Source organism: Miniopterus natalensis, chromosome 4 (genome assembly GCF_054644295.1).
Source record: "Miniopterus natalensis isolate mMinNat1 chromosome 4, mMinNat1.hap1, whole genome shotgun sequence".
Taxonomy (NCBI): domain Eukaryota; kingdom Metazoa; phylum Chordata; class Mammalia; order Chiroptera; family Miniopteridae; genus Miniopterus; species Miniopterus natalensis.
In genome coordinates, this window is record NC_142084.1 from 72,431,132 (window position 1) to 72,456,200 (window position 25,069).

General features: G+C 51.5%; 2 protein-coding genes across 4 annotated transcripts in view; both read left to right on the plus strand.

Annotated features, from left to right (window-relative positions):
• Positions 1-6,162, plus strand: part of ARMC6 (armadillo repeat containing 6) — a 24,265-nt gene extending 18,103 nt beyond the window's left edge. For all 3 annotated transcript variants that reach the window (XM_016210770.2, XM_016210772.2, XM_016210771.2), the window contains 5 exons: positions 86-659; positions 2,210-2,355; positions 3,199-3,330; positions 3,715-3,852; positions 4,911-6,162. In XM_016210770.2, coding sequence (XP_016066256.2) covers positions 86-659; positions 2,210-2,355; positions 3,199-3,330; positions 3,715-3,852; positions 4,911-5,123 — 1,203 coding nt within the window. In that variant the 3' untranslated portion in view covers positions 5,124-6,162. The remainder of the gene's footprint in view (positions 1-85; positions 660-2,209; positions 2,356-3,198; positions 3,331-3,714; positions 3,853-4,910) is intronic.
• Positions 6,163-11,857: 5,695 nt separating this feature from the next.
• The window catches only part of SLC25A42 (solute carrier family 25 member 42), a 36,000-nt gene continuing 22,788 nt past the window's right edge, over positions 11,858-25,069 (plus strand). Inside the window, exon 1 of the mRNA XM_087816834.1 lies at positions 11,858-11,966. The gene's annotated coding sequence lies outside the window, so the exon portion shown is untranslated. The remainder of the gene's footprint in view (positions 11,967-25,069) is intronic.

A 25,069-nucleotide genomic window follows, 5' to 3' on the forward strand; every position in this document is an offset into this window, starting at 1 on the left:
AGAGGTGGGGATCCTGCAGGGATGCAGCACTGTCACTGTGGCCTTTGGGCTGAGCTGACACTGAGGTTTCTCCCATATTTCCTAGATCCTGGAAGACTTGCAGGAGTCCATGGTCTGCTGTCACCCCCAGGAGGTGTCAGCACAGCTTGCCCGCTTTTGCGAGCAGTGCAAGCAGCACAAGGCCTGCCGCTTTCTTGCAGCTCAAAAGGGCGCCTACCCCATTCTCTTTGCTGCCTGGAAGCTGGCTGCAGCGGGTGACCAGGTACTCCTGCTCCAGGCCCTCAACGCCCTGTCAGCACTGATTGATGGCCAGCCTGACCTCCTGGACACCCAGGGCCTGAAGCTGCTGGTGGACACTCTGGCCCAGAATGCTGATGCGGCTAATCTGATGTGTTCTGGGATCCGCTGTATACGCCATGCCTGCCTGAAACATGAGCAGAATCGGCAGACTCTAGTGAAGGCTGGTGTGCTGCCCCTATTAACTGATGCCATCACCCGGCACAGCCCCTGCGCCGACGTGGTCAGGGAGGCCTGTTGGGCCCTTCGCATCATGACTTTTGACGACGACATTCGTGTGCCCTTCGGCCACGCCCATGACCATGCCAAGATGATTGTGCAGGAGAATGGAGGCTTGAAGGTACTCATCGAGGCTGCCAAAGGTAGGAGCAGGTGTGGCAAGAGTTAGAGTCAGGGCTTAGGACTGATCCAGGCATGGCTGGCTCCAGGCTCCACTTGCCTCTCTTGGCTTCATCCCACCTGCATGGCAGCCCTTGTGGACAGTATCCTTACTCCTACTTGCTCCGGAGAGATCCTGTGGACATTTCTAAAGCCATTTGGGAAGGGTGCTTTGCTCTGTCCAACCAGATTGAGAGTGGGGAAGAGCTCCCCAAAAGGAAAAACAAGGGTGTTTCCCAAAGATGGGGGAAGTATTGCTGCCATTCACCATGGCTGGTCCTAGGTAACAGTTTACACTTTGGTTCACACTTGGCCACAAATTCTTGTGCATGTATGTGTTTCTAACTCCAGGGTAACTATAGTGAGCCAGTGATGGAAGGTTGAAATGCTGACATTCAGACCCCAAAGCACCAGCCCCCTGTCCACTGCACCCACCAAATAACGCCTGATGGGTCTGGTGCACTGAAGGTGCTAGAAGAATGAGTTCCCTTTCCCCACCTGTTTGTGGTTCTGGCTCCATGGCCAGGCCTGTGTACAAGACTCTGGCCCTGTCTGCCAGAGACATGGGCCTGCCTCAGTCTTCCCTCCACACCCCTGGAGAGGGTGGAAACAGGTCCTGATCGTCTTGGAAGTCAGGCTGCTTTTCTGAAGGGTCATTTGATTCTTATTTATTTATGGAGCTCATTTCAGTTAGGGTTCTGCCAGAGATACACAACCAGGATATGTGGGATATAAAGAGAGTTATTGAAAGGAGTTGGCTCATGTGGTTATGGGGCTTTTGAGGCTGAAATCCATGCGGCAGGAATTGACACCACAGTCCACCGGGGTGCTTTTTCCTCCTCAGGAAGACCTCAGTTTCTCTTGTAAAGCCTTCAGCTGATTAGATGAGGCCCACCCGGACCATCCAGGGTCCACTTCTTTTAGTCAGTTGGATGTCACCATGTCTAGAGAACACTTCCATGGCACACCCAGATTAGCACTTATGGAATCACTGAGGCACATGAACTGACATATTAATTCTGCATAAATTATGGCTCTCCACCCCTCCCTCAGGAGAGGCCTCAGTGCAGCCTCTCCTCCCTCTGCCTCTGAGCTTGGTCTTCACAACTGTGTTCAGTTCTGCCCTGTCAGCTCTATCCATATGTCTCTCTATGGTTTCTGGGTTTCCTGTTGTACTTAGAAAGGTCATTCCCACCCCCAAGATCATAAAAATAGTCCTGGGTGTTTTATTATAGCATTAATATGGTTTTCTTTTTTTAGGTATTACCATCAGTTGGTCTGGAATTAATTATCTGGGACACGGTGCAGAGGTGGGGGGAGCAGGGCATCCAGTTTGTGGTTTTCCTCAGCAGTCAGCAGGGGGCACTGCAGGTCCATACTGCCTGTGGTGTTCACTGGGGCTTTCCTGGTTTAGGCAATCACACTGCCAGGCAGAGGGTCCAGCAGGATTCAAACCAGCACCGCTGGCTCAGAGCTGTGGCTGGTCCTCTGCCCCTTCCTCACTTCCACAATTCCTCTCCCTCCTTCTCTGCAGCGTTCCCTGATAACCCCAGCGTCCTGAGTGAGCTCTGCAGCACTTTGTCCCGTCTAGCTGTTCGCAATGAGTTCTGCCAGGAGGTCGTAGACCTCGGGGGCCTTGGCATACTGGTGGCCCTGTTGGCCAACTGCAGCAACCATCAGGTGGGCATCCAGAGTTGTCTTAGTTTGCAAAGCTCCCTCAGGTTTCAGTTTGACATTTTTCTCCATGCCTGGGGGAGGATCCAGCCTCTCGGGCAACTCTGCCCCTTTGGGCCCCTGCTAGCCATACAAGCCTGAGTCAGGACACGCCTGGCCTGTCTGCTGATCCCAGAACCAAAATGTTGTTTCTACTTCTCATGTACCCGTAGGTGGGAACTAAAGCTTGGGGGCAGACAAACCCACCCACCCGTTCTTATTGTCCTTTAGCACCTTGTATTTTCTACCAGGAGTAGGAGGAATAGGATTGGGTGTCATGGGGGTTGATCCAGACCTGAGCTCAGCTGTGTGATGCTTGAGTGAGGTCCACCCTTACTTCCTGGGCTTCCCCATGTGTATAACAGGGCAGGGACCCCTGCCATCATTCATTTATGTAGCAGTCACTTATCAGCCCCCTCTCCACACGCCCAGCCTAGGGCCATGGATCCTGGCTGCTAGCAGCAATGATTTTGCTGTCCCTGACTCCAGCCAGAGACAGCAGCCAGTCAGGTCAGTCAGTGCCCACCCTGAGCTTGCAGCCAAGGCTAAGAGATATCTGGTGTTCTGATTGCTGACCTGAGCCAATGCCCCCTCTGTGTGTGTGTGGATGGGGGGTTCAAGGTAATGGGAACCACAGGGTCCACCTCCCCTGCCTTCTCTATACAATGACTAGTAACCCTGCTGTTACATGCTGCCTTTGTGCCCCAGGGCAGCCCCTCCCATAATACAGCAACCTAGCAGTTAGTGCCTGGTGCAGCGGGAGGGGGGCTGGCTGCACCAGGGGGTGACCCCCTTGTGCCCTCCATATAGGACCTTGTGAGACAGGTGCTGAGTGCCCTGCGGGCCATCGCTGGCAACGATGATGTGAAGGATGCCATTGTCCATGCAGGTGGGACAGAGTCCATTGTGGCCGCCATGACCCGGCACCTGGCCAGCCCCCAGGTACCACCATCGGGCACGTGAGGTGGGGCAGTGGGTCTGGAATCCCAGTTCAATCACTGTATCTGCATGATGCTCTTTCCATTTCCTCAAGTAGGAGTGAGAGAGGGGCAGGGACAGGGAGAATGAGGGTGGGTAAGGGGTAGGACCAGGCAAGGTGAGGGTGGAGTGGGGCCTGGTGAGTGAGAATCAGGGAAAGCAGAGGGAGGCAGAAGAGCTTGGTTGATGTTTCTGTCACTCTGATACTGTTCCTGTTACTGCTGGTCCAGGACACACCTGGACTGACAGTGGTCTGTCCAGGTGAGGTCTTGGGGCACTCATCTGGAAGTTGGCGATGATGAGGGTCTGCTGGCCTCGTCTCAGCCATCCCTTTGACCTACCCTGCAGGTATGTGAGCAAAGCTGTGCAGCGCTGTGCGTCCTGGCCCTGCGCAAGCCAGAGAACAGCCGGGTTATCGTGGAGGGTGGTGGGGCTTTGGCTGCACTGGAGGCGATGAAGGCACACCCGAAGGAGGCTGGTGTGCAGGTGGGTATGGGGGAAGTAAGAGAGGCAGGAGCCTACCATACAGGTGTGGGGAGGCCCTGTCCCAATCCCCGTCCCCATCCCCATCATGTCCTAAGCCTCGTGGGTTCTTATTCCTTTCCAGCTCCTCTCTTCCTGCATCTACATGCCATCCTCCGTAGTATGCTGTCCCTGTTCCTCTATTTCTGCATTTGGTCTTTTGTTACAGGATCTTTGTAGGGATCTGGGGAGGAGGAGGGGATGGGGAGAGCAGATGGGGCTCTGCTGGGATTTGGGGTGGTTCTGCCCACCTTGGGTTGCTGTCCACACCTCACTGGGGAGTCTTCAGGGCTGATTATAAGCGGAGCCATGTGCACACTCTGACCTGAAACCCACGCTGCTTCTTGTAGCACCTGGTTCTCCCACCTCCCACTCCTATCTTCCTGGTACTGGGGCCGCCTCATGATCCTTAGACACACCAGGTAGTGGTCCCTTTGGGGCCTTTGCTCTCCTGCCTCTTCCAGGGCATTGTGCCCTTGGCTGGCCCATTACTTTGGCCTTTCCTAACCACCCTGGCTAGGAGCCCTCACACCTCACCTACTCTTCATCCACTCACTCACTGGTGGTAGAAGCCTTGGGGTGCATTTAGGCACCCACCCATGGCAGATACCCAGGGCACAAAGGTTAACTGAAGGACTACTGATGTAATTGAAAGATAGGCCCTGTGCACACCCCCTCTTTTCTCTGTCTTACTGCCCTCCTCCTCTGGGGCCCCTGCCAGGCTCTCTGAGACTAAGAATCCATACCTGAGGGATCATCCCCACCTGCTGAGCCTTTGGCCACCCTGAGCTTCAGTCTTCTTGCCTGGGAAATGGGGAATTATCCCTGCCTCTGGGGCTGTCAAGAGGATGAAGTGAAGGGATGCATCTGGTCTGATGAGTCGTAGCCTAGCACCCAACGAATGCAGGCTGTGGTCATCATTGACCTATTGTGTCAAGAGGATAACTTCAAGGTCAGAGTGGATCCCACCCCAGGATCTCATGCGCCAGCCTACAGCCTTCACCTTCCACTCTCCCTTCCAGAAACAGGCCTGCATGCTGATCCGAAACCTAGTGGCCCGCAGCCAGGCCCTCTCACAGCTCATCCTGGACCTGGGGGCTGAAGCACTCATTGTGCAGGCCCGTCTTGCCCACCGAGACTGTGAGGACGTGGCCAAGGCAGCCCTGCGGGACCTGGGGTGCCGTGTAGAGCTCCGAGAGCTGTGGACTGGCCAGAAGGGCAACTTGGCACCATGACCAGCCTTGGTCTAGGCTGTGACTCTGGGTGAGTCATGTGACTTGGGAAATGGAGAGATCTATGTCCTGCCACTCTGCCCACCGGATTCCTTGCCCAACTCAGTGAGAGGTGTTTTCTGATGGGCACCAGGTACAAGCTGGGGGACGAGCACTGGTAAGGCATCTACACTGGGTCCTGTGCTCCCATTACCAGCCAAGAGCATTGGTATCACCCATCCTGCCTCACCCCAGCTCTTTCCTTCCAGAAGGGCCTTCACAGCATTCTTGGGACGAAGGGCTATCTGAAATTTGACAGCCACACTGACCAGTCTCAGAGTGGGTCAGGGATCTTGCTCCTGCCTCTTCAAGTCCATTCTTGCCTTGCTCCTGTTTTTTTCACCTGTGAATGGGTCGAAGGTACCTTGCTGTCCTGGCCAGAGGGCGGGAACTGAGACTGGTCTATCTCCGGGGCCCCAGACCAGCCAGTGCTGCCCGGTAATAAAAGAACATTGCTTGCCCTGGCCAATGTGGCTCAGTTGGATGAGCGTCGTCCATGTACCAAAAGGCAGCTGGTTTAATTCCTGGCTCGGGTTGTGGGCTTAATGCCTAGTAGGGGGCATGCAGGATCAATGTTTCTCTCGCTCATCAATGATGTTTCACTCTTTCTCTTCTTCTCTCTTTCTAAAGTCAATAATAAAAAATACATATATATTTTAAAAAGCCCTAGTTCAGTGGTTAGAATGTCGGCCTGCACACTGGAAGGTCACGGGTTCAAGTTCTGGTCAAGGGCATGTACCTGGGTTGCAGGTTCAATCCCCACCCCAGTCGGGGCACTGGTGGGAGGCAACCAATTGATGTGTTTCTCTTACATCAATGTTTCTCTCTCTCTCTCCCCTTCCCCCCTCCCACTAAAAATCAATGGAAAAAATATCCTCACTTGGGTAAGGATTAAAAAATAATTTTTTTTAAAAAAAACCATTGGTTGAAGTATGGAGGGGTCTCTTCCATGGCTCTGGGGGGTGGGGGGCTGCAACCAGTGGTCTCAGAGAATGGGAGGAGTGGACGTTTGGGCAGGCCATGGGGTTGCTGAGGAAGGTGGAGAGGTTTTGAGAACAGCCTGGGTATAGGATCTGATGTTGCCCTCAGACAGGCAGACTACTGAGGCCACAGTTGGCATGAGCCTGGGGTCTGCAGGTGCCTAGATTGCTGCTTCTCAGCGTGCATTTCCTTGGGGAGCTGGGGAGTTCAGCATCCAACCCCTACTCAGCTGTGTGGCTTTCAGTAAGTGACTTAATCTCTCTGAGCTTCTATTTGATCGTGCGTAAAACGGAGTGGGGGGAGGGATAGAGAACCCCCCCCCTCGGTATTGGAGTGGAGCTGGGACATAGGTGGTACCTGGTTGTCTTAGCTTTACTTTGGTCACCCCAGCAGGACACTCTTCCATTCCCCCTGCTGACCACCTTGAGGTCCTTGCTTACTGATGGCTTGAGCAACCTGCCTTCTCTCTGAACCTGTTTCCCCATCTGTAGAATGGATATCACAGTTGCTACCCTGATGCCCACTCCACCCCTCAAGTGTTCTTGGATCTCCAGGTAGCTGTGCCTGGCAGATCCCAACTTTCTCTGCATTTACACTCAGGGGGCATCTTGTGGTCACCTGGCAGCTTATGCATTCCACATGGTCCAGTTAGGGTCAGAGCAGCCTCAAGACCCCTGGTGGGCTCCTGCCTGGTCCCTCCAGCATGCACCTTGGAGCCCTCTCCTCTCAGAGTACCTACTCCTCTACTGGTCATTCACTTCCCCTAGCTTGAGGAGAGCCCCAATTCCAGTTTTGACATCAGCTCAAGGCCTTTTCCCAGAAGGCTTCTGGTTTCCATGGAAATTGGCTGAGACAAATAGCTGTGGGGACATCACCCTGGTTCCACCTCCCTATGGTGTCCCCACCCCCAACTGTGCTGGCCCTGCCAGCTCAGTGGGGTTGACATGACCCTCTGCCCCAGTCACCCTGCCTTACCCCTCTCACCAGAGATTTGGCTAGGGTGTAGGAGAAGGGACCCTGCCTGGCCTAGGCTGCCCTGACTTTGACTTCTGGGCCAGCCAAGTATGTGACATTGGGATAGTCCTGTTGCCGGCAAGACAATGAGACCTGAGTTCTTGTCTTGAAGGAAAGATTTCAACCAAGAGACAACATGCAGCAAAGAAAACCAGAATTTATTGGCTGCAGCAAAAACACATCAGTAAAACAAGAAAGGACATAAAAGAAGCAACAGGAGAGCTTAGGCTGGGCTGCTTTGACTCAGTGGGAAGTCAGAGAAAAGGGGACCTTGGAGACAGGTTCTGGGGTAAGCCCAGGACAGGCTGCCGCTGCCCACTGCTCCCCTGGTTGCAAGTCTTGTGGGGGTCCCTTAGAGTTTAGGTGATACGTGACTGTGGGGGAAGGAGAGGGGAAAAGGAATGGCACAGGAGTGCTCCCCTTGGGGAGAGTGTGAGCTGGATCCTTTGCCTTGACGGTATTTATCTCTTGCAGGTAGGAATCTTAGAGGAGGTCTCAGGGAAGGGTCTCAATAGGATATTCATCAGCTTTCCAGATGTGCTCTTTCAGGGTCATGGTCTCCACTGATTGGTCAGCACCAGGGCAGGGCATCTATGGTCAGTGCAGCTGGTCGTGAGGCAGCCATGGTGTCACTTGTCTGGTTTTGCTGCTTTTCTGGGCCTGGAGCTGAAATGCAATTGAGGCCTAGATGTTATCTTTAAGGAGGAAAAGGTCAGGGTATCTAAACTGCATGACCAGTGATGTGCTAAGGAAGAAAAGGTTACCCTGGGAGCGAAGTTCTTGTTTTCCCAGTTTTGCCCCTTGCTAGGTACCCAGGCTTTACACCCTGGTGACCTTGTGTATGTGGCCTGTCGTCCTTGCTGTGTTCATGCCTGTCTAACTGCCTATAAACACTGTCACCTTGGGGCAGCCCTCAGGCCCTGTGAGCCTCATGTTTCTTCATCTGTCACATGGGCAGGAGTACAGAGTGAGAGGGAGGGTGGGGGGGATGCTGCCAGCTAGTTTCTGAGGAAGCCTGAAGTGCTGCCCTTGGCTCCCCATTGCCCTCCCTGTAAAATCAAACTATACTCCAGGCCCTGTCTACTCCCAGCCTCATCTTCCCCATGCTCTCTTTTAATCATGATTCCAGCCATACCAGCCTCCCCACCTCTGGGCCTTTGCACATGCTGTGCCCTCCCTTTGGAGCACCCTTCCCTCTGCCCTCTCCCATTCCCAGCGCCACAGTACCATCACCCCTTGTGCTATGCCTCTGACCTCTGATGCCATCTGAGGCCCCTTTGTATGCTTTCCAGTTTGTCCCCCACTGTGTGTGTATAGGCTCCCGTCTTCCCCCCTTTGCTCCAGCTTCCTGTAAACATTTCTGTCCATATACGTGAATAAATTAATAAGTACATAGGGTGGTTGGAGAAAAGGCCTTCCCCACAGCCCAGGGCCCACCCCTGGGCTCTTGGCCAGCCTTCCTGCAGCTGCAGGCTTCTTCAGGGATGGGTGGCTCCTGTTTATCAGTTCTTCCCACCTTAGCCTGAGGAAATGGGCATCTTCAGTGGGTGCACTCAGGGCCTGTTTGGATGTCCTCAGAGTAGGTATCCCATGCCCAGCTGAAGACCCCACATTTCACAGGGGTTGACATGCTTAGGTTCTTGTCACTGCTCTGCCACCTCAGGTTAGCCTTGGTCTCCTCAACTAAAAATGGGCTAAGTGTGTGTCACTGCACTAGGCCACAGCTTCCTGCAAGGCCTGGCTGGGGGTGGGCCCAGCACAGCACCCCCCTAACAAGTGCTCCCGACCTTGTTGATGACATCAGAATGTGGGCTGAGGGGGATACTACTGCAAGGAAGGTGCCAGCATATTCAGGCTGTGCCTCTGTTGCTAGGTGCTCTTGGATGAGTGGCCAGGACTCAGAGCCTATGGGAGACTGAAAATGCCTTGAGAAAAGTCAGGCTTGGCTCTAGTCACTGTTGTTTCCCTCCAGCCAAGGAAGGACCTAGGCTCCTGGGTTGCAGACACATCTGTAAGAGGCCGAGCCTGTGAACCCCATTTTCCAGATGGGAGATAGACTCACTGGCATTTGGGGGGCCACAACAGGATGAGAACTCAGCTCGGCCTACCTCTGCCCCCTCTTCTGTTGCCAGTGTTGCTAATCTGACCATGCACAGTTGGCTCTCTGGTCTCAGTTGATTAAGCCCTGTCACTGTGCCTGGGCCTGGCTCATTCCTGTGGTGTGAGATGATTCCTGGGATCCCCAAGAAGTAGAGGGAACTAGAGGGCAAAGAGGCAGTGGCCTGCTCAGGGCTAGCCAGGCCAGCTCGGAAGAGCCAGGATCCTGAGCACCCTGGCCAGGCACAACCAAGGTTCCCATGGTGGGGGTATCAGTTGCTGATGCCAAGGGGCTTTGCCTGACATTGTTGTAAAGCTATAGGAAGGTTTGCTGGTGCCAGCCTGCTGACAAACAAATAGAAGCCAGAGCCCAGCCAGTGTTTCTGGCACCAGAGGAGAAGCAGCTGGGTGCTAGGTCACTGCCTGACCCTTGCCTCAGTTGGCATTGTCCCTGGGGGTACCATGGGACTTTCCAGGAGCTTGCTGCTTCCCTCTCAGGGCCTGGCAGGTGGGTGGTGTGAGTTCGGACTCCTTCGGCATTAATATCTCCCTCTTTGGTTGGCAGACCACACCCATAGTTGGTCTATATCCACATTCCATAAAGTGCTATTTATAAAAAGGGAAACAGGGCCCAAGAATAATTTGTCCATCACAGATGCTCAGCGAGTGCTCACTGCAGACCAATGCAGTTGTGAGTTTTACTTCCATTCAACTCATTAATGCTGTCATCAACCCTGGGAGGTAGTTGGAGAAACTGAGGAAGGGAATTTTAGTCACTTGCTGATGGTCCTGTGGCCAGCAAGTAAAAAAGAGCAGGGATTCAAACCCAGCCCCGCACCCTTCCAGCAAGGAACACTTGTCACATGAGGCTAGGTCTTCTCATCTGCAAAGTGGGCACTGTCACCCCCATCTGGAAGTCATGTGGTGACACAGTGTTTGGGAAGTACCAGGCCTGGCAATGACCTGACACTTCAGTAGGTGTTGGGCAGCCTGGTTCCTTCTTTTCTCTGGAGGGCAGAATGGAGACCAGGGCCTTGAAATTTCAGAGAAGCAAACCACAGCTAGGAAGTATGGGAGAGGAGGTAGGAATATCATGGGAATATCAGAAATCAGATGGTAGCCTTGGGCTAGTGATTTCCATGGTATGAACCCCAGTCATTTCTTCTAAGAGGGCCCTTTGAGAGGTCATGGATTAAGTACTTACCAGGGGCTAGTACAACCCTGAAATGTGAGTCCTTATAAAGGCTTAGCTCAGCCTTGCTCCCTCCCAGGACTCCCTGGTTCTGAACTGAATCTCCACCAACCCCAGCCTGAACCTGGAGTAATAAGAGCCAGTATGTGGGAACATTTGTAATCCTCTCTGTCCTGGGGATTAAGGGAGTCAGAAAACAGGTGGGCTCAGGGGAGGTGCCAGTGACAACAGAGCACTGGATGACAGATGGCTCCCTAAACTGCTTGTGGCTGTCTGCAAAGAATTCCATGAACCACAACCTCACAGAGAAGCTGAGGCTCACAGGCCTAATGTGACCTACTGTGTGTCAGAGGCATTTACCAGAAGATCAAGGCAAGGGCTGAAATATAAATTCTCCAGGTGTAGGAATCATTGTCCTATGAGGAAACAGGATCAAAGTGCCCAAGGTTATGCGGTGGGTCAGTGGCTGAATAGGAATTGGAACCCAAGTCTCTCAGGCCTCCAGGGCTATTCTTTGACACTTGCCTTACCCCCATCTAGATTCACACCCAGATCCAGCCACTGAAGTGCTTTGTGATGTTGGGCAAGGAGCTTGACCTCTCTGTGCTCTGGATTCTGTAAAAGGGGGCCAATGGTTGCTTTGAATTAATGGGATTGTGGTTAAGATTATCAAAAGGCTTACAATTCACAAAAGGCTTATCAGGGAAGAGGCTGGACTGGGATGTCATTGGATCAGGGACAGAAAGCTTGAACTCAGAGTAAGTCAAACACTTCCAGAAAATCACAAAGCTTGTGAGTAGGATTCTACCTCTTTCCACGTCTTCACACCAACCTGGAGCTGCAGAGGGAGAGCTTAGTGAACTCATGAGTTGCCCTCTCCATGTCATTTGCAGCAGAATAGTGGGGAGTGATTACCCACGAATCCTTCGGCTAAAGTTCACTCTACACAGCCCCAGGGGACCTCACGCGGGGCGTCCGAGGGCACTTCTGGCCGCCATGCTCAGGGCCTAACTTTGCACCTTGCACACTCGAGCCACGCCCGTGGCACACCACCCACGGCCCCTGCGCAGGGCTGGCCACCGGACCTACCCTTCGGCTTCGCAGCCAATCCTCGCTGCCCTCTAGGCTACTCCCTCTGTTCCACTTGCGCCAGTCGCTCCAGCCATTTCGGAGGCCGGCTCTTTTTCCCCAGCGATTGGCCGTCAGGGCTGCCTGTCTTCTGCCAGTTCTCCAATTCTCGCCCGCCTCCAGGCCCTCACCTCCCAGCACCTCACGCCCCGCCCCCCACATACACCCTGAGTCTCTCCCTACAGTCCCGCCTTTACCCCTTTAGCGATTGGCGTTAGGGGTTGCCCGTCTGCTTTATACCCACCAATCATTACGATGTCCATCACTGATTGGTAATCGCACAGCCAATCGGAGTGCGTCATGGACCCCTCCCGCGGCGCGCTGTTGGGGGTACTCGAGGCGGGGCTGTGGTGGCTAGAGGCGACGGTGTCGGTGACGGCGACGCGTCCTAGCAGGTGAGTGGGTGCCCTGGGGGGCGCGGGGCGGCGCAGGCGTCGCGGGGCCAGTGCCCCTCAGATCGAGCCTGAGGAAGGCACGGCCCAGTCATGGGTCCCGGGACGGGGGCGGACGAGGTGGGCATGACAGCAGCGTCGCGGGGGCAGGGAAAGGACAAAGCCCCCCCTCGGGTCTAGTGCCCCGTGGGGGCCCCCACAGCGGGATCAGAGCCCCTCACCGTCAGCCCATGCACACCTGACACCACGTCCATTTTCATTGAGTTCCCTCCCTCCCCCCCAATACACCTGAGACTGTCCGCCTCGGTGACATCCTCCGAGGCCGCTTCCCCAGGCACCCAACACAGTTAGGTCTACACCCCCACATTCATCTGAGTCTGTGCTCCCACTTATGGTCCCTCTCACACACTTGATACCGCACCCCCACTCATGGACACCTCCCACATCTCCTGAGACTGCCTTTCTTGATGATACCGCACACCCGGAGCTGCCTCCTCCTATACACCCCACCCCACCCCGCCTCCACAACTGGGCCTGCACTCCTACACCAACACCTGAGCCTGTGACCCCAAACTCAGGGCCCTCCACTAACACCTGGGCCTGTTAGTATCCCTTCACTGACTTTGCTGACATCTAGGTCTGTGCCCCTCCCTCTGCCCTTCCCTTCAGCAACTTGGGTCAGGGCCCTCAGGTACTCCCCACCACTGCCACCTGCTCTGTGCCCCTAGCAGCACTCAGTTGCTTCGCACCCCCACTCAGTGCACCTGCAGGTATTTTCTTCTACATGCACCTGTATTTGCACCCCTTTGTAATCCTACACACACACACACACACACACACACACACGCACACACACTGTCTTTTTATTTATGATGGTCCATAAAGTGATTTCTCAGTTTAGAATAATCCTATCCCAGACAAAACCAGAATTATCTCCATTCTGTTTTAAATTTAACAAACCTAAAGTGACTTGAATTGGGGAGGCAGAGCCCACCCCTTCCTGAGCATTACTGATCCTTCTCTATGGACCTCCCCCATTTTTGCCCATCTGTTTTGTTTATCTCTGAAGGATTGGCAGGGGAGGGGACCCCCACCCTTCTTGCAGCTGCTCTTCAGGCATCATGACTTTGACTGGGTCCAGAAAGACTTAGCTGGAAGGATAGCCCCTGGTCGATGCTGGAGAATGAGTCTCCCAGCCCTGGCGTGGGGGCGCTGGGGGAGTGGGACTTCAATACCTGGGGTGCTGCCTCTGGCAAGGTCACTTGGAAAGGAATTGCAGGGCCTCTGGCCCCCACTCTTGCAGACTGAGGCCCCTCACTGACCCAAGGGAGCTCCTTGGTCCCTTGAAGCCAATGAACCCAGTGTAAGCAAACACTTCAGAGTGAGGGAGCTAATGTTACAGACACTTAAAGCTAAACTGCAAAACCGGAGCCTGGTATGGTGCTGGGGATAATAATTTTTCTGGAACTTTTCAGTCCTGGGAGTATGATTTGCCTGTGTGTAGCACAGAAGGAGACCAGTGTCTTTGTTGTTAAAAAAGCAATAAGGTGCCCTTTCCTATAAGGCTTGCATAGCACCTCTTACACAATCACTCCCCCCACCCCGGCACCCGGTCTCTCCCTGCAAAGATGTTGCTGGAATGTTCTGAAGGGTCATGTCACTTTCAGCTTCTCTTATGGAAACCAAAGCCATTGAGGTTTCTTGTCCAAATTCAAAAGGAGTCATTTAAAATGTGTGTGTATGTGTATACATATATGTAGATGTTGTTATACACAGATATACATACATATATATACATATATGTACATATACATATATATTTAATTTTTTTTAAAAATTCTTGATTGCAGAGAGGGAGGAGGGGAGCGAGAAACATCAGTGTGAGAGGGACACATCAATTGGTTACCTCCCAAACAAGGTCTGGGGATCGAGCCTGTAACCCAGGTACCTGCCCTGACCTGGAATCGAACCCTAGCCTTCCAGTGCATTGTAAAAGGACACACAGTAAAATAGGCAGGTCTTTCCATACCTGCACCCCATCCCCTTTCAGATACACCATAGTTAATTTCTTAGGTTTCCTTCCAGAGTTAGTCAATGTTGGGGAGGACGGAGGAGAGGCGAGGGGAGTATATCCCCTGCCCCTTTTAACCACTAGTACATTTGCATCAGATTTTATCAAACGGGCATCTTGATTTTGTACCCAGTCTTTCACTAAGTTGTCACTCGTACTTTCTTTTACAAACTGAGCTGCACTGTACAGATAGACTCATGCGTGAGTGAATATGTAGTGAACCTGTGTGGCGCAGGCACTTTGAAACCTCCAGCTTCATGAAGCTTACATCCAATGTAGCGACTTCCTAGGAGTGGCCAGGCCAAAGGGCATGTCCATTAAAATGGTTAATGTTCCTCCAGAGAGGTTCTGCGGTCAATAGTCTCTCAGCTGTGAAGTTGGAATGCCTGTTTTCTCCTCCAGTAGCCAGGATATTTTGTTTTTTTCAACCAAGTATTCCTGTCTCTCCAATCTGATACGTAAAAAACAGCTCAAGAGATCCTTTTGAATGTTGCTCCCTTGCTTCCTGTCCATCTTTTAGGGATTCTGGCCCATGTGGTGGCAATTAAATGTTAGATTTCTGTTTCTCTTCCACAATTAGTCTAAAATTCAGTCCAAGAAATATTTGAGTTCCTCTTCTGCAAAGCTCTGAACTAAACCTTGGGCTTGATAGGGCATCGCCTGGAGTCCCAGGAGGGCACATCCTGAGACACTGACACAAGGTACCTTGACAAGCATGAGGTACCTTAACAAAAGCAATTGGCTAGAAGAACTCTTTAGCTGTTGCTAATTTTTTTTTCCCACCTGGATCCAGCAAAAGAATGAAAATGTCAGATGAGATTGAGAGATGTCAGATGTTAAATCTATTTGGAAAGCTGTCTTAAGATTCAGTTGTTGATGATTTCCCATTATTTGCACCAGGTGGAGGATGTCATCAGACTGAGGTCAGGCCTTTTCCCACATGCCACCCCATTTTTTGTTCTTTTTTATTTGGCAGTCGGACGTTAGAGGCATACTGTGATGATCAGAGAGATTTATTAGTTTTTTTGAGTTTTATTTGGGCTTGTTTGGGTTTTATTATTGCTTAACAAAAAGTATATAGTGTGTACATGAAAAGAACCAAGGTAGAAGGAATAATGAAACTAATGCTCAGCTCAAGAATTAGAGTGACTCCCCACTTCCCCCAGCCCTTCCCAGGTCACTGTGCTATTTTTAAAATATGCTTGTCAACGTTTGTTTTCTTCACTGAGTACTTTGCTCTGCAGTTGAGTGCTGGGATTCCAGGGTCTCAACAAAGTTCCCCAGAAGCCAAGTTTTCTGCTGAAGCTCTGCCAGGAGAGTGCCCTTGAGGTCCAGAGAGGAGAGCAGTGACCAGAGGGCCAGGGCCAGGTCACTGGCCAAGGGATGGGTGAAAACTGGGAGGTTTGGTCTCAGGCTCTGCCATGTTAGTTTCCTGGGGTAGCTGTAACAAATTACCACAAACTAGGTGGCTTAAAGCAACAAAAATTTATTCTGTCACAGTTGTGGAAGCCAGAAGGCCAAAATCAAGGTGTTGGCAGGGATTATAGACTGAATGTTTGTGTCTTCCCTTAAAATTCATATGTTGAAACCTAACCTCAATATGATGGTATCGGGGAGTGGGACCTTTGGGAGGTAATTAGGTCATGAGGGTTGAGCCCTCCTAAATGGGATTAGTGGCCTTACTTATTTTTTAATTCTCACTTGAGGATATTTTTTTCATTGCTTTTCAGAGAGAGTGGAAGGGAGGGGGAGAGAGAGAGGAACATCAATGTGAGAGAGAGACATCGATTGGTTGCCTCCGGCACATGCCCCAACTGGGGATCAAGCCTGCAACTGAGGTACATGCCCTTGGCTGGAATCCAACCCGAGACTCTTAAGTCCCCGGGGCCAATAATACTGTAACTACTGAGCCAAACCAGCCAAGGCAGATTAGTGGCCTTATAAGAGACCCGAGAGCCCTAGCCGGTTTTGCTCAGTGGTTAGACCATTGGCCCTCGGACTGAAGGGTCCTGGGTTTGATTCTGGCCAAGTACTTCTGTTGCAGGCTCAATCCCCGGCCCTGGTTGGGCACATGCAGCAGGCAGCCAATCGATGTGTCTCTCTCACATAGATGTTTTTCTCTCTCTCTCTCTCTCCCATTCTCTCTAAAAAGCAATGGAAAAAATATTCTTTGGTGAGGATTTAAAAAAAAAAAAGAGAGAGAAACCCCAGAGGACACCCTAAACCCTTTCACCATGTAAGGACCTGGTGAGAAGATAGCCGCTGAACAGTGCTGACTATCAGAGCCTTGATCTTGGACTTCTAGCCTTCAGAACTATGAAAAGTACATTTATGTTGTTTATAAGCCACCCTCTCTGTGCTTTTCTATTACATAAGCCCAAACAGACTAAGACAGCAGAGTTGGTTCCTACCAACAGCAACCCTTGGGTTTTTTGGCTTACAGCCCCATCACCTTGATCTCTGCCTCCATCTCCACAGGCCTTCCTTGTGTGTTTGTGTATTCTACTAAGGATACCAGTCATTGGATTTAGGGCTCACCCTAAATCCAGGATGACTCATCTCAGTATAACTTAACTAATTAATTACATCTGCAAAGACCCTATTTCCACATAAGGTCACCTTCTGAAGTTCTGGGTGAATATGAATTTTGGGGGACCCAATTTAACCCCTACAGCTATGAAGCAGCATTCCCATCAGGACATTATTCGAGGAAGTGCTTATCTAACTGCCTCTGTTGTTTCCAGCAAGACGAGGCCAGCAGGGTTGTGGTACATTTTCCAGCCCTCCATGTGACCAATATGGGCAGCCCGTGTAGGCTCCCTTGATCACCTGACTCTGTTCCTTCAGGTGGAGGCATCTGCCCAGAGTTAATAAGGACCCAGAGAAGTGAAAGTATATGTCTCAGTTTTGCTTTTTGCCACCTCTTGGCAAGTGCTTACTGGGCTGGGAGCTTGGTCCTAGGTCCTCCCAGTTTTACAGAAAGGAGACCAAGGCTTGAGGGTTTTGACCAGAGACACACAAAGAGATCATAGGGGAGCCCAGGACAGATGTAGGTTGTTCTAAATGCAAACAAGTAGCTATAGCACCATGCTTTCAGTTGCTATAAACTGTCCCAGAATGCTGCCATCAGTATTGCCTCCAGAAGTAGAGCAAACTCAAAGCCTCATTCTACAATCTAAATATTTGTGTTCCGGGCCTGGGGACAGGTGCAGAGGAGTCAGAAACACGGGCTCAGAAGGGAAGGGTGTGTGGATCAGACCCTCACCAAGTGATTAGGGCACTGTAATTGATTGGTCCTGATCAGAGGCTGGAGTACTAATTCAGAGGTCCAGAAAGGTTCCCCAAGATCCGAAGCCATTAAGGAGTTTGCTAGATGGCGAAGTGTTGTAAGCAGAGGGAAGGAACAAGCCTGGACATGTGGGACCCAAGAGAAAGCTGAGGGGTTGGGAAGCCCAAGAGGGTCCTGAGAGGGACCTGGTCTGTGGTGCTGGTGAGAGATGCAGGAAAAGCCAGCAGAGGGGAGTGCTCACATTGAGGCTGCTGTTGGCTGGAGTGGTCAGTGGACCTGGGGCTCAGAGCCTCTGATGACCTGTGCCTTCCGGGCTGTGAGATGGGTACCTGGACTGGACACCAGCCTTGAGAAAGATTTCAAGGCTTCCATGATGAAATGAGCCCTACAGATGTCAGAGCTGTTGCTCCCTCTCCAGGCCCTGTGCCTTTGCCATGGGATGAATTGGAAAAGTGACTGTGTACATTTCAATTAAGCATTAATTACAACCATGCTGACCCAAGACCCACTAGGTCTTTCGTATTTGTCAGTGCAGCGTGTCTCCCCCTCATTCTGTCTAAAGGGCTGATTGATTCCTGGGCCTTACTCTGGTGACTGTGACTGAAGAAGTCTGGGGTGAGGACTCGAGCCCTGCACAAGTGTCCCCAGAGATTCTGGGACAGGTGCTCCGAGAAACACCTGGCAGAATAGTTCAGAGCTGGAGAAATATGGGAGACCCTCCCCCTCCCCTGTTGTTGGCAAATCCCTGTGGCCTTGAGAGGGGAGGGAGCAGGGTGGCACTCCTGGCTTGCAGCAGTATAGGGAGAAGCTACCCACTGCTGGTGAGGCTTCAGCCTATGGCTGGCCTATCTTGGATCTGGCAAGGGGGTGCATAAGAGCCAGGCCTTGAAAAATGAGCTGGTTTGGGGGCTTCTCATGGCCCTTTTTCCTGGAGCACATTGGCCAGAGCCAAGTGTCCATCAGAGATTGCACCACTGTTGTGCTAGGTAGTGAAGATGATGTGAGCAGAGGGAAGGAACAAGCCTGGACATGTGGGACCCAAAAGAATTCAGGGAATTAATGCACTGTATCCAGCAAATAGTTAAGTAGGTATAAGTGCTGTTCTGGGCTCCATGTGGCAAGTGCTTGGTGGGGAACAGGCACTTCCTAAATGACCACCATTTGATGGGCAGCAGGGTACTGCTATCCACGTTTGTTCAACAGTTGGGGGGGATGAAATTGGAGGAGGGAGAGTTGAGGGGGGCCTGGATTCCAGAGACTGGGGCTCAGCTGAGTGGTGAGAGCTGGGAGATTGGGTGGTGGTAGGTGGGCTCCCTCCTAGCCCCTTCTGACTGCTTATTAGGCAGAACAATACTTAACAATACCTGTGACCCACTCGAGCAGCACCAGCCTGAGAAGATAGTGACAGGTGGGGAAACTGAGGTCCTGGGAGGTTTAATACAAAGTCACATGCTAAACCCTGTCTTTTCACAACACCAGCATGGCATGGCAAGAAGCCTGTATGGGCTTCTGCTTGGGGAATGAGGCAGAGATAGAGGAAGTGCCCTTCCTGAAGGGCAGGATGAACAGCAAAAGCATCTGTCTATAGGTGTATGCCCCTGCCTCTATGCCAGGCATGAACACTGAGCATGATCCAGGCCCTGGCCTTCCTGGGACTCTCAGCCTAGCAGGGGAAGCAAATGAAAAGTGGCCCCTCGCAACACAGCAGGGAACCATGGAGTGTTCAGTGAAGGACAGAACAGCTAACTTTGGGGAGTGAGGCCGGGATGTTTAGGATGGGCTTTGAAGGATGCAGAGGAATTTGCCAGGCATGAAGGGACTGCAACCAAAGCAGAACTTTGCCATGTTCAGGGAATTAATGCACTCATCCAGCAAATAATTAAATAGGTATAAGTGCTGTGCTGGGCTCCATGTGGCAAGAGTGCAAGACTTTTGGGGTTTGAACATAACACAAGTGCACCCTCTTAGTACCATCGAGTACCTCAGTTGTTTTAGGTTTTTCCAAGTGTAGTTGGCAACAGGTGTGGCAGCATTGTCTGCAAGGACCAAGGACAGTGATTAACCATAGAATGTTCTGGATTTTTCTGTATGTTGATGCTTTTGTGTCTGACCTGTAGGACTGTAGCACAGGGTTGCAGTGACCAGAGTTTGTATGAAAGGCACACACAGAAGCGAATGCAGCCTGGAGAAACACACAGCCGCCTGCTGGGTTGGGGCTGACAGGGAGCAGTGGTTATGTAAGATGCTTCGGCTCTCCTAGGTGAAAGTTAATGCCCATTAGCTGGAAAAAGAAAAGGCCTTTATCAACAGGCAGATAGGATGTTAATTGGTTTCTGTTTACCAAGACATTATGGTATCTGTTCCGTAGCTGCTTGTAAACTCTATCAACCGAGAAATTGCCCCTATTTGTGCAAACATGTCCCACAGGATGCAGCACACTGCTGTGCAGTGCTCCCACTACATACTGGCATGAATAGTGGCCCTGGGCAAGAAGCTTCCAAGGGAGTTGGGCATGAACATGTGTGCACATATGTGCGTGTGTGTGTTAGGACAGCCATGAACAAGGAGCAGCTGCATCGTGGTGCTCACAGGCTGAGCTCCCTAAGATCCTGTGACCCCAGGTTCACAGTTTCTAGACAACGCTGTTGAGTCAGTTATATCGCTGAAGTGGCCTCCTACTCCGCCCCACTTCACTTTGTTTTTTTGTTTGACAAATGAAAAGATTGCCAGAACAGAACTACTATGTGAAAAGATTAATGTTTGTTCACTGGGGCTGGTCTGTGAATGCTACCCACCTGTGACAGGTGGGAGTGGCTAGGGGGAGTAGCCTCACTGCACCTGGCCTCTGGTTTTGACCCCACTACTTGGGAAGACACACCTGAATCCCAGTTCATGGTACTTGTTAAGGTGCCTCTGGAGAGTGTGCTGAGGCTGGGCCCACTCAGGCAACAGGATGCTGTGCCTGTGGTTAGAAATGCAGCCCAGGGCTGGAGGAGGGGAAGGGAAATATACAGGCCTGGACTCTGCAGGGAATGGAAACCCATCCTGAACTGGCTGAATCAGAAAGGGGACTTCTTGGGCTCCAGAGCAGAAAAGTCACTGCCTTGGGATGACCTACTTCCCTGGCCCAGAGGCCCCCTCAAAATCTCTTTGGGTCCACACCCTGAACCCAGGAGTATGAGCTCATGACCTGGCCAGGGTCCCCCAGGTTACTGTGGAGTCAAGGGGAGGGCAAACCCCCCTTCTCCAAAGTGACAGAGGGTGGAGGGGCTGCCCAGGGTGCTGTCTCCAGGAAGGGGGCTGGACATTCAGTACGAGTGTTGGCCCACCTTCCAGCTTAAACACCCTCCAGACTTTCAGTCGTTGCCAAAATTATCAGCAGGTGTTCTCAACAGGTGACGAGGAAGGTGAGTGATAGCAAGTAGGGCACATTGTCCCCCTGGTACCATTAGAGTTCCCAGGGAGTTAGGAACACAGTGCTCAGGGTCAGTGGGCCCAGGAGGGACAGGGCAGGTGTGGGTGGGTTTTTTCTTACTGTTTAAATGTTTCTTTTTTTAAAAAAATATGTTTTTATTGGTTTTAGAGAGAGGGGAAGGAAGAGGGAGAGAGAGAAACATCAGTTGGTTGCCTTCTGTATGCACCCTGACCAGGTACTGAACCCAAAACCTGGGCATGTGCCCTGACCAGGAATCAAACCAGAGACCTTTTGGTACATGGGACAAGGCTCAACCAACTGAGCCACACTGACCAGGGCTAAAAATGTCTTTATTGCAGTATAACTTACATATAGTAATCTGAATAACTCCTGAGTGTACAACTCAAGGGATTGTTACACATGTTCATTGTCTTATCATGTAATTGTTATACGTGTGACCAGACCAAGAAACAGTGTTTCAAGCCTGCAACTGGCTCCTTAGTGCCCCCTCCCTGTCATACTCGTCAAAGGTAACCCCATTCTGATCTTTATTTCCACCAATGAGTTTTGTCTGTGCTTGAATTTTTTAAATTGTGATTAAATATATACAACATAAAATGTACCACCTTAACCATTTTAAAGTGCACAGTTCAGTGGGATTAAGTACATTCACATTGTACAACCATCACCATCATCACTGTCCATCGCCAGGACTTTTCATCTTGCAAAACCGAAACTCTGTTCCCATTAAACACTAATTCCCCATCCCCGCCTCCCAGCCTCTGGCACCCACCTTTCTACTTTCTTTTTTTTTTCTTCAAACTGGAAGAGAAAGCTTAATTAGAAAGTCACAGAGGTAGAAGAAATGCGCTCAGAAAACAAGTTACAGAGGCAAAAGGAATGCCCTTGGAACTTCAACTTTGTTTCTATGAATCACTACTCTAGGGACCTCATATAAGTGGAATCTTACAGTATTTGTTGTTTTGTGACTGACTTATTTCACTCAGCATAATGTCCTCAAGGTTTCCATCTGTGTTGTAGCATGTGTCAGAGCTTCATTCCTTTTTAAGGCTCAATAACATTCCACTGTGAATGGACCACATTATATTACTGTGTATATTTCACTTAGATGGGATCATACAGTCTTTTGTGTCTGGCTTCTTGTACTCAAAATGTTTTTGAGGTTCATCTGCATTGCAGCATGAATCAGTGCTTCATTCCTTATATTATGGTTGTGTAATATTCCACTGTATGGATGGACCACATTTTGTTTATCTGTTTATCCACTGATGGACATTTCGGCTGTTTCCACCTTTTGATGACTGTTACTAGCGCTGCTGTGAACCTCGTGTACAGAGATTTGTTAGAAGACTTGTCTTCAGTTTTGACATGTGCCCAGGAGCGGAATTGCTGGGTCATGTGGAACTCCACATGCAACTAGTTGAGGAGCCTGCAGGCTAATTTACACAGTGGCCGCCCTATCTGCATTCCATGTATGAGGACTCTGGGTTCTCTGGGCAGGTTTAGGCAGACCTTGGCAGGATGAGTCAAGAGAACATGGTTCTGCCCTAGCCAGTTTTGCTCAGTGGTTAGAGCATTGGCCTGCACGCTGAAGGGTCCTAGGTTCGATTCTGGCGAAGGACATGTCGTACCTCGGTTGCAGACTCGATCCCCAGTCAGGGCACATGCAGGAGGCAACCAATCGGTGTGTCTCTCTTATATCAATGTTTCTCTCTCTCTCTCCCTTCCACTCTCTCTGAAAAGCAATGGAAAAAATATCCTCGGGTGAAAATTGAAAAAAAGAGAGAACGCCGTCCTGTGTTTGGCTCCCTCACTCACCAAGTGGTGCCACAAGGTCCTCAGGAGCTGGTGAAGGGCAGAGTCAGCCTTGACCCTGTGACTCTGCCTTCCCAGTTGTGCAAAGAGACATTCCCTTGACCCATGAATAGGAGCAGATTAGGTGTGGCCTTCCTTCCACCACTGGAGCCCTGAGGAACCACAGGGATGACCATTATGACCTGCCTGTTTGGGGTGATGAAGCAGGGTTGAGTGGATAAGGGTAGCGACACCTAGACAGGACCCACATGGGTGGCTTTTAGAGTATTTTTAAGACAATTTAGGTGCTTTGTATGTTTTGTTCTCATACCCTCCCTGGTGGTGTGATGGGACTAAGTAGTACTAGAAGTCCTGACAACCTCTTATCATTTGGGAAGCTTAGAGTGGGAGAGGTAGACAAAGGCCACTTGTCCCTTACAGGGACATGAATGAGAATGCTACTGACAGGGAGGCCCTCACACAGTGGCCTCCTGCCCCCACATTGGAACCACCTAAGCCTCCTCCATCCTCTCCCAGAAAACAGCCCCCCCAGGTCTCAGGCAAAGCTTGGGCGGACTCCTGAGCCCCTCACCGTCTCACCTGAGTGACCCCATAGGTGTCCTTTCTGGGCCTTCCTGCCTCACTGCATCCCTCCCCCACTGAAGCCCAGAGTGACTGACCCTTGCTTCCCTCAACCCACACTCTCTTCCCCTCTCACTGGTTAGTTAGTTATAGCCCCAGGGCCTTTGCACTTCTTGTTTCACCACCTGGAATGCAGCACCTACCCAACTCCCTGCCTACTTCCTGTTTACTGGGGCCTCAGCTCCAACACCTCTCCTCAAGGAGGCTGGCCCAGCCACCCAATCTTGATCTGAGCCCCCTTCACATAGTCATCTCCTTGTTTGCCTCCTTTATAGATTGTGCCACTCCCTGGATTGTCTTGTTTGCTGCATGAAGGCAGGCAAAGTACCTATTCACCACTGTGCTCTCAGGGCCAGCAGGCCTGGCATGGAGATTGTGAATGACCATCCTCCCCTGGCAGCTATTGGACTTCAGGCAGTAGTGCTGTTCTGGCATCTCACTGTCTTACATTGACCAGGAATCGGCCTACCTGTGACTCCCTTGAGCTGTCCACAGGACCCTCACCCCCAAAAGTTGCACCTCTTCCTTGTGACAGCCTGTGTCAGTGTCCTGTGGCTGCTGTAACAGACTGCCACACATGCAGAGACTGAGAGTAATACAGGTTTATATTTTTCAGTTCTGGAGGTCAGAATCTATAATGGGTGTGCAGGGCCATGCTTCTCCTAGAGACTACAGGAAACAGTCTGTGTCCTGCCTTCTCCAGCTTCTAGAGGTACCTTTACACTCTGGCCAGTGGCTCTTCCTCCACCTTCAAAACCAGCACTTCACACCTCTCTGAAGTAGGCCTCGGTTGTCACATCTTTTCTGACCCTCCTGCCTCCCTCTCATGAGGACTTTGCGATGACATTGAGGCCAGCCTGATAATCCAGGACAGTTTCCCATCTCAGGATCTTTAACTTGATCACATCTGCAGAGTCGCCTTTGCCATGTAAGGTAACATGTTCACAGGTTCCAGGGGGTTAGGACAGACATCTTTGGAGGCCATTATTCAGCCCACCACACCCCTTTAAATATCAGACCAAGGTGGTCCTTAGGGCTCCCTTTCCTAGACCATTTCCCCCAGTGTCAGAACAAGAGGATTCCAGGACCTTTGGCCCCCACTCATGGGCCTCCTAACCTGGTCCTGCTAGCGGTACCTTTCCTCCTGTCGGAGGTCTTCTTATCAGGAGTGAAGGAGTGAGTTCCCTTCAGTGGCCACTGCCTAGGCTCCAGGTCCTGAGTGCCCTTTGGAAGTCTGGGCTGTCACAGGAGGCTGGGCAGCACAGTGAGCATTGGGGTGGGGACAGCAAGGACCAGGATGCATAGCAGGAACGTGCATCCTATCCTGTATTGCCACACCCTTGTGCCTGGAACCACCCTGTCCTCCGTCTGCGCAGTCAGGTTTCAGACCCACAGGCACACATTGACATCTACCAGTTTAGCTCACCCAGACTGGCTCCTGCAGCTGCCAGGATCTTTTGGCTTTGCCAGTGCCTGCAGGGAACCTCTGAGTCATACCCTAGCATCTGCTTCCCCTGCACTGGAGTTCTTTCAGGGTAAGGAGAATCGTTCAGGATGAAATGGTGTTGAGGCTGCCTGGGGGCCGGGCTCCTTGGAGAAGGACATGGGCAGGACTTTGAAGCTTAGTTGTTGTGTGTGTGTCAAGACTGGGGTTCCCTTGGTCCTTGGTCTAGTCAAGCTTCTCCAAGTCTCATTGCCAAAGTGGGGAGATAAGCCAGCAACACCCCAGTGGTTAGCAACGATGGTTAGCACCATAGTGGTCTCAGGCAAGGGCTCTACAACAAGGACTTGCATTGCCTGCCTCAGCCTCCCCATCTGTGAAACAGCCCAAGTACTCGTTGGTTAAGACTGGCTGGATCAGAGAACACAGGGCA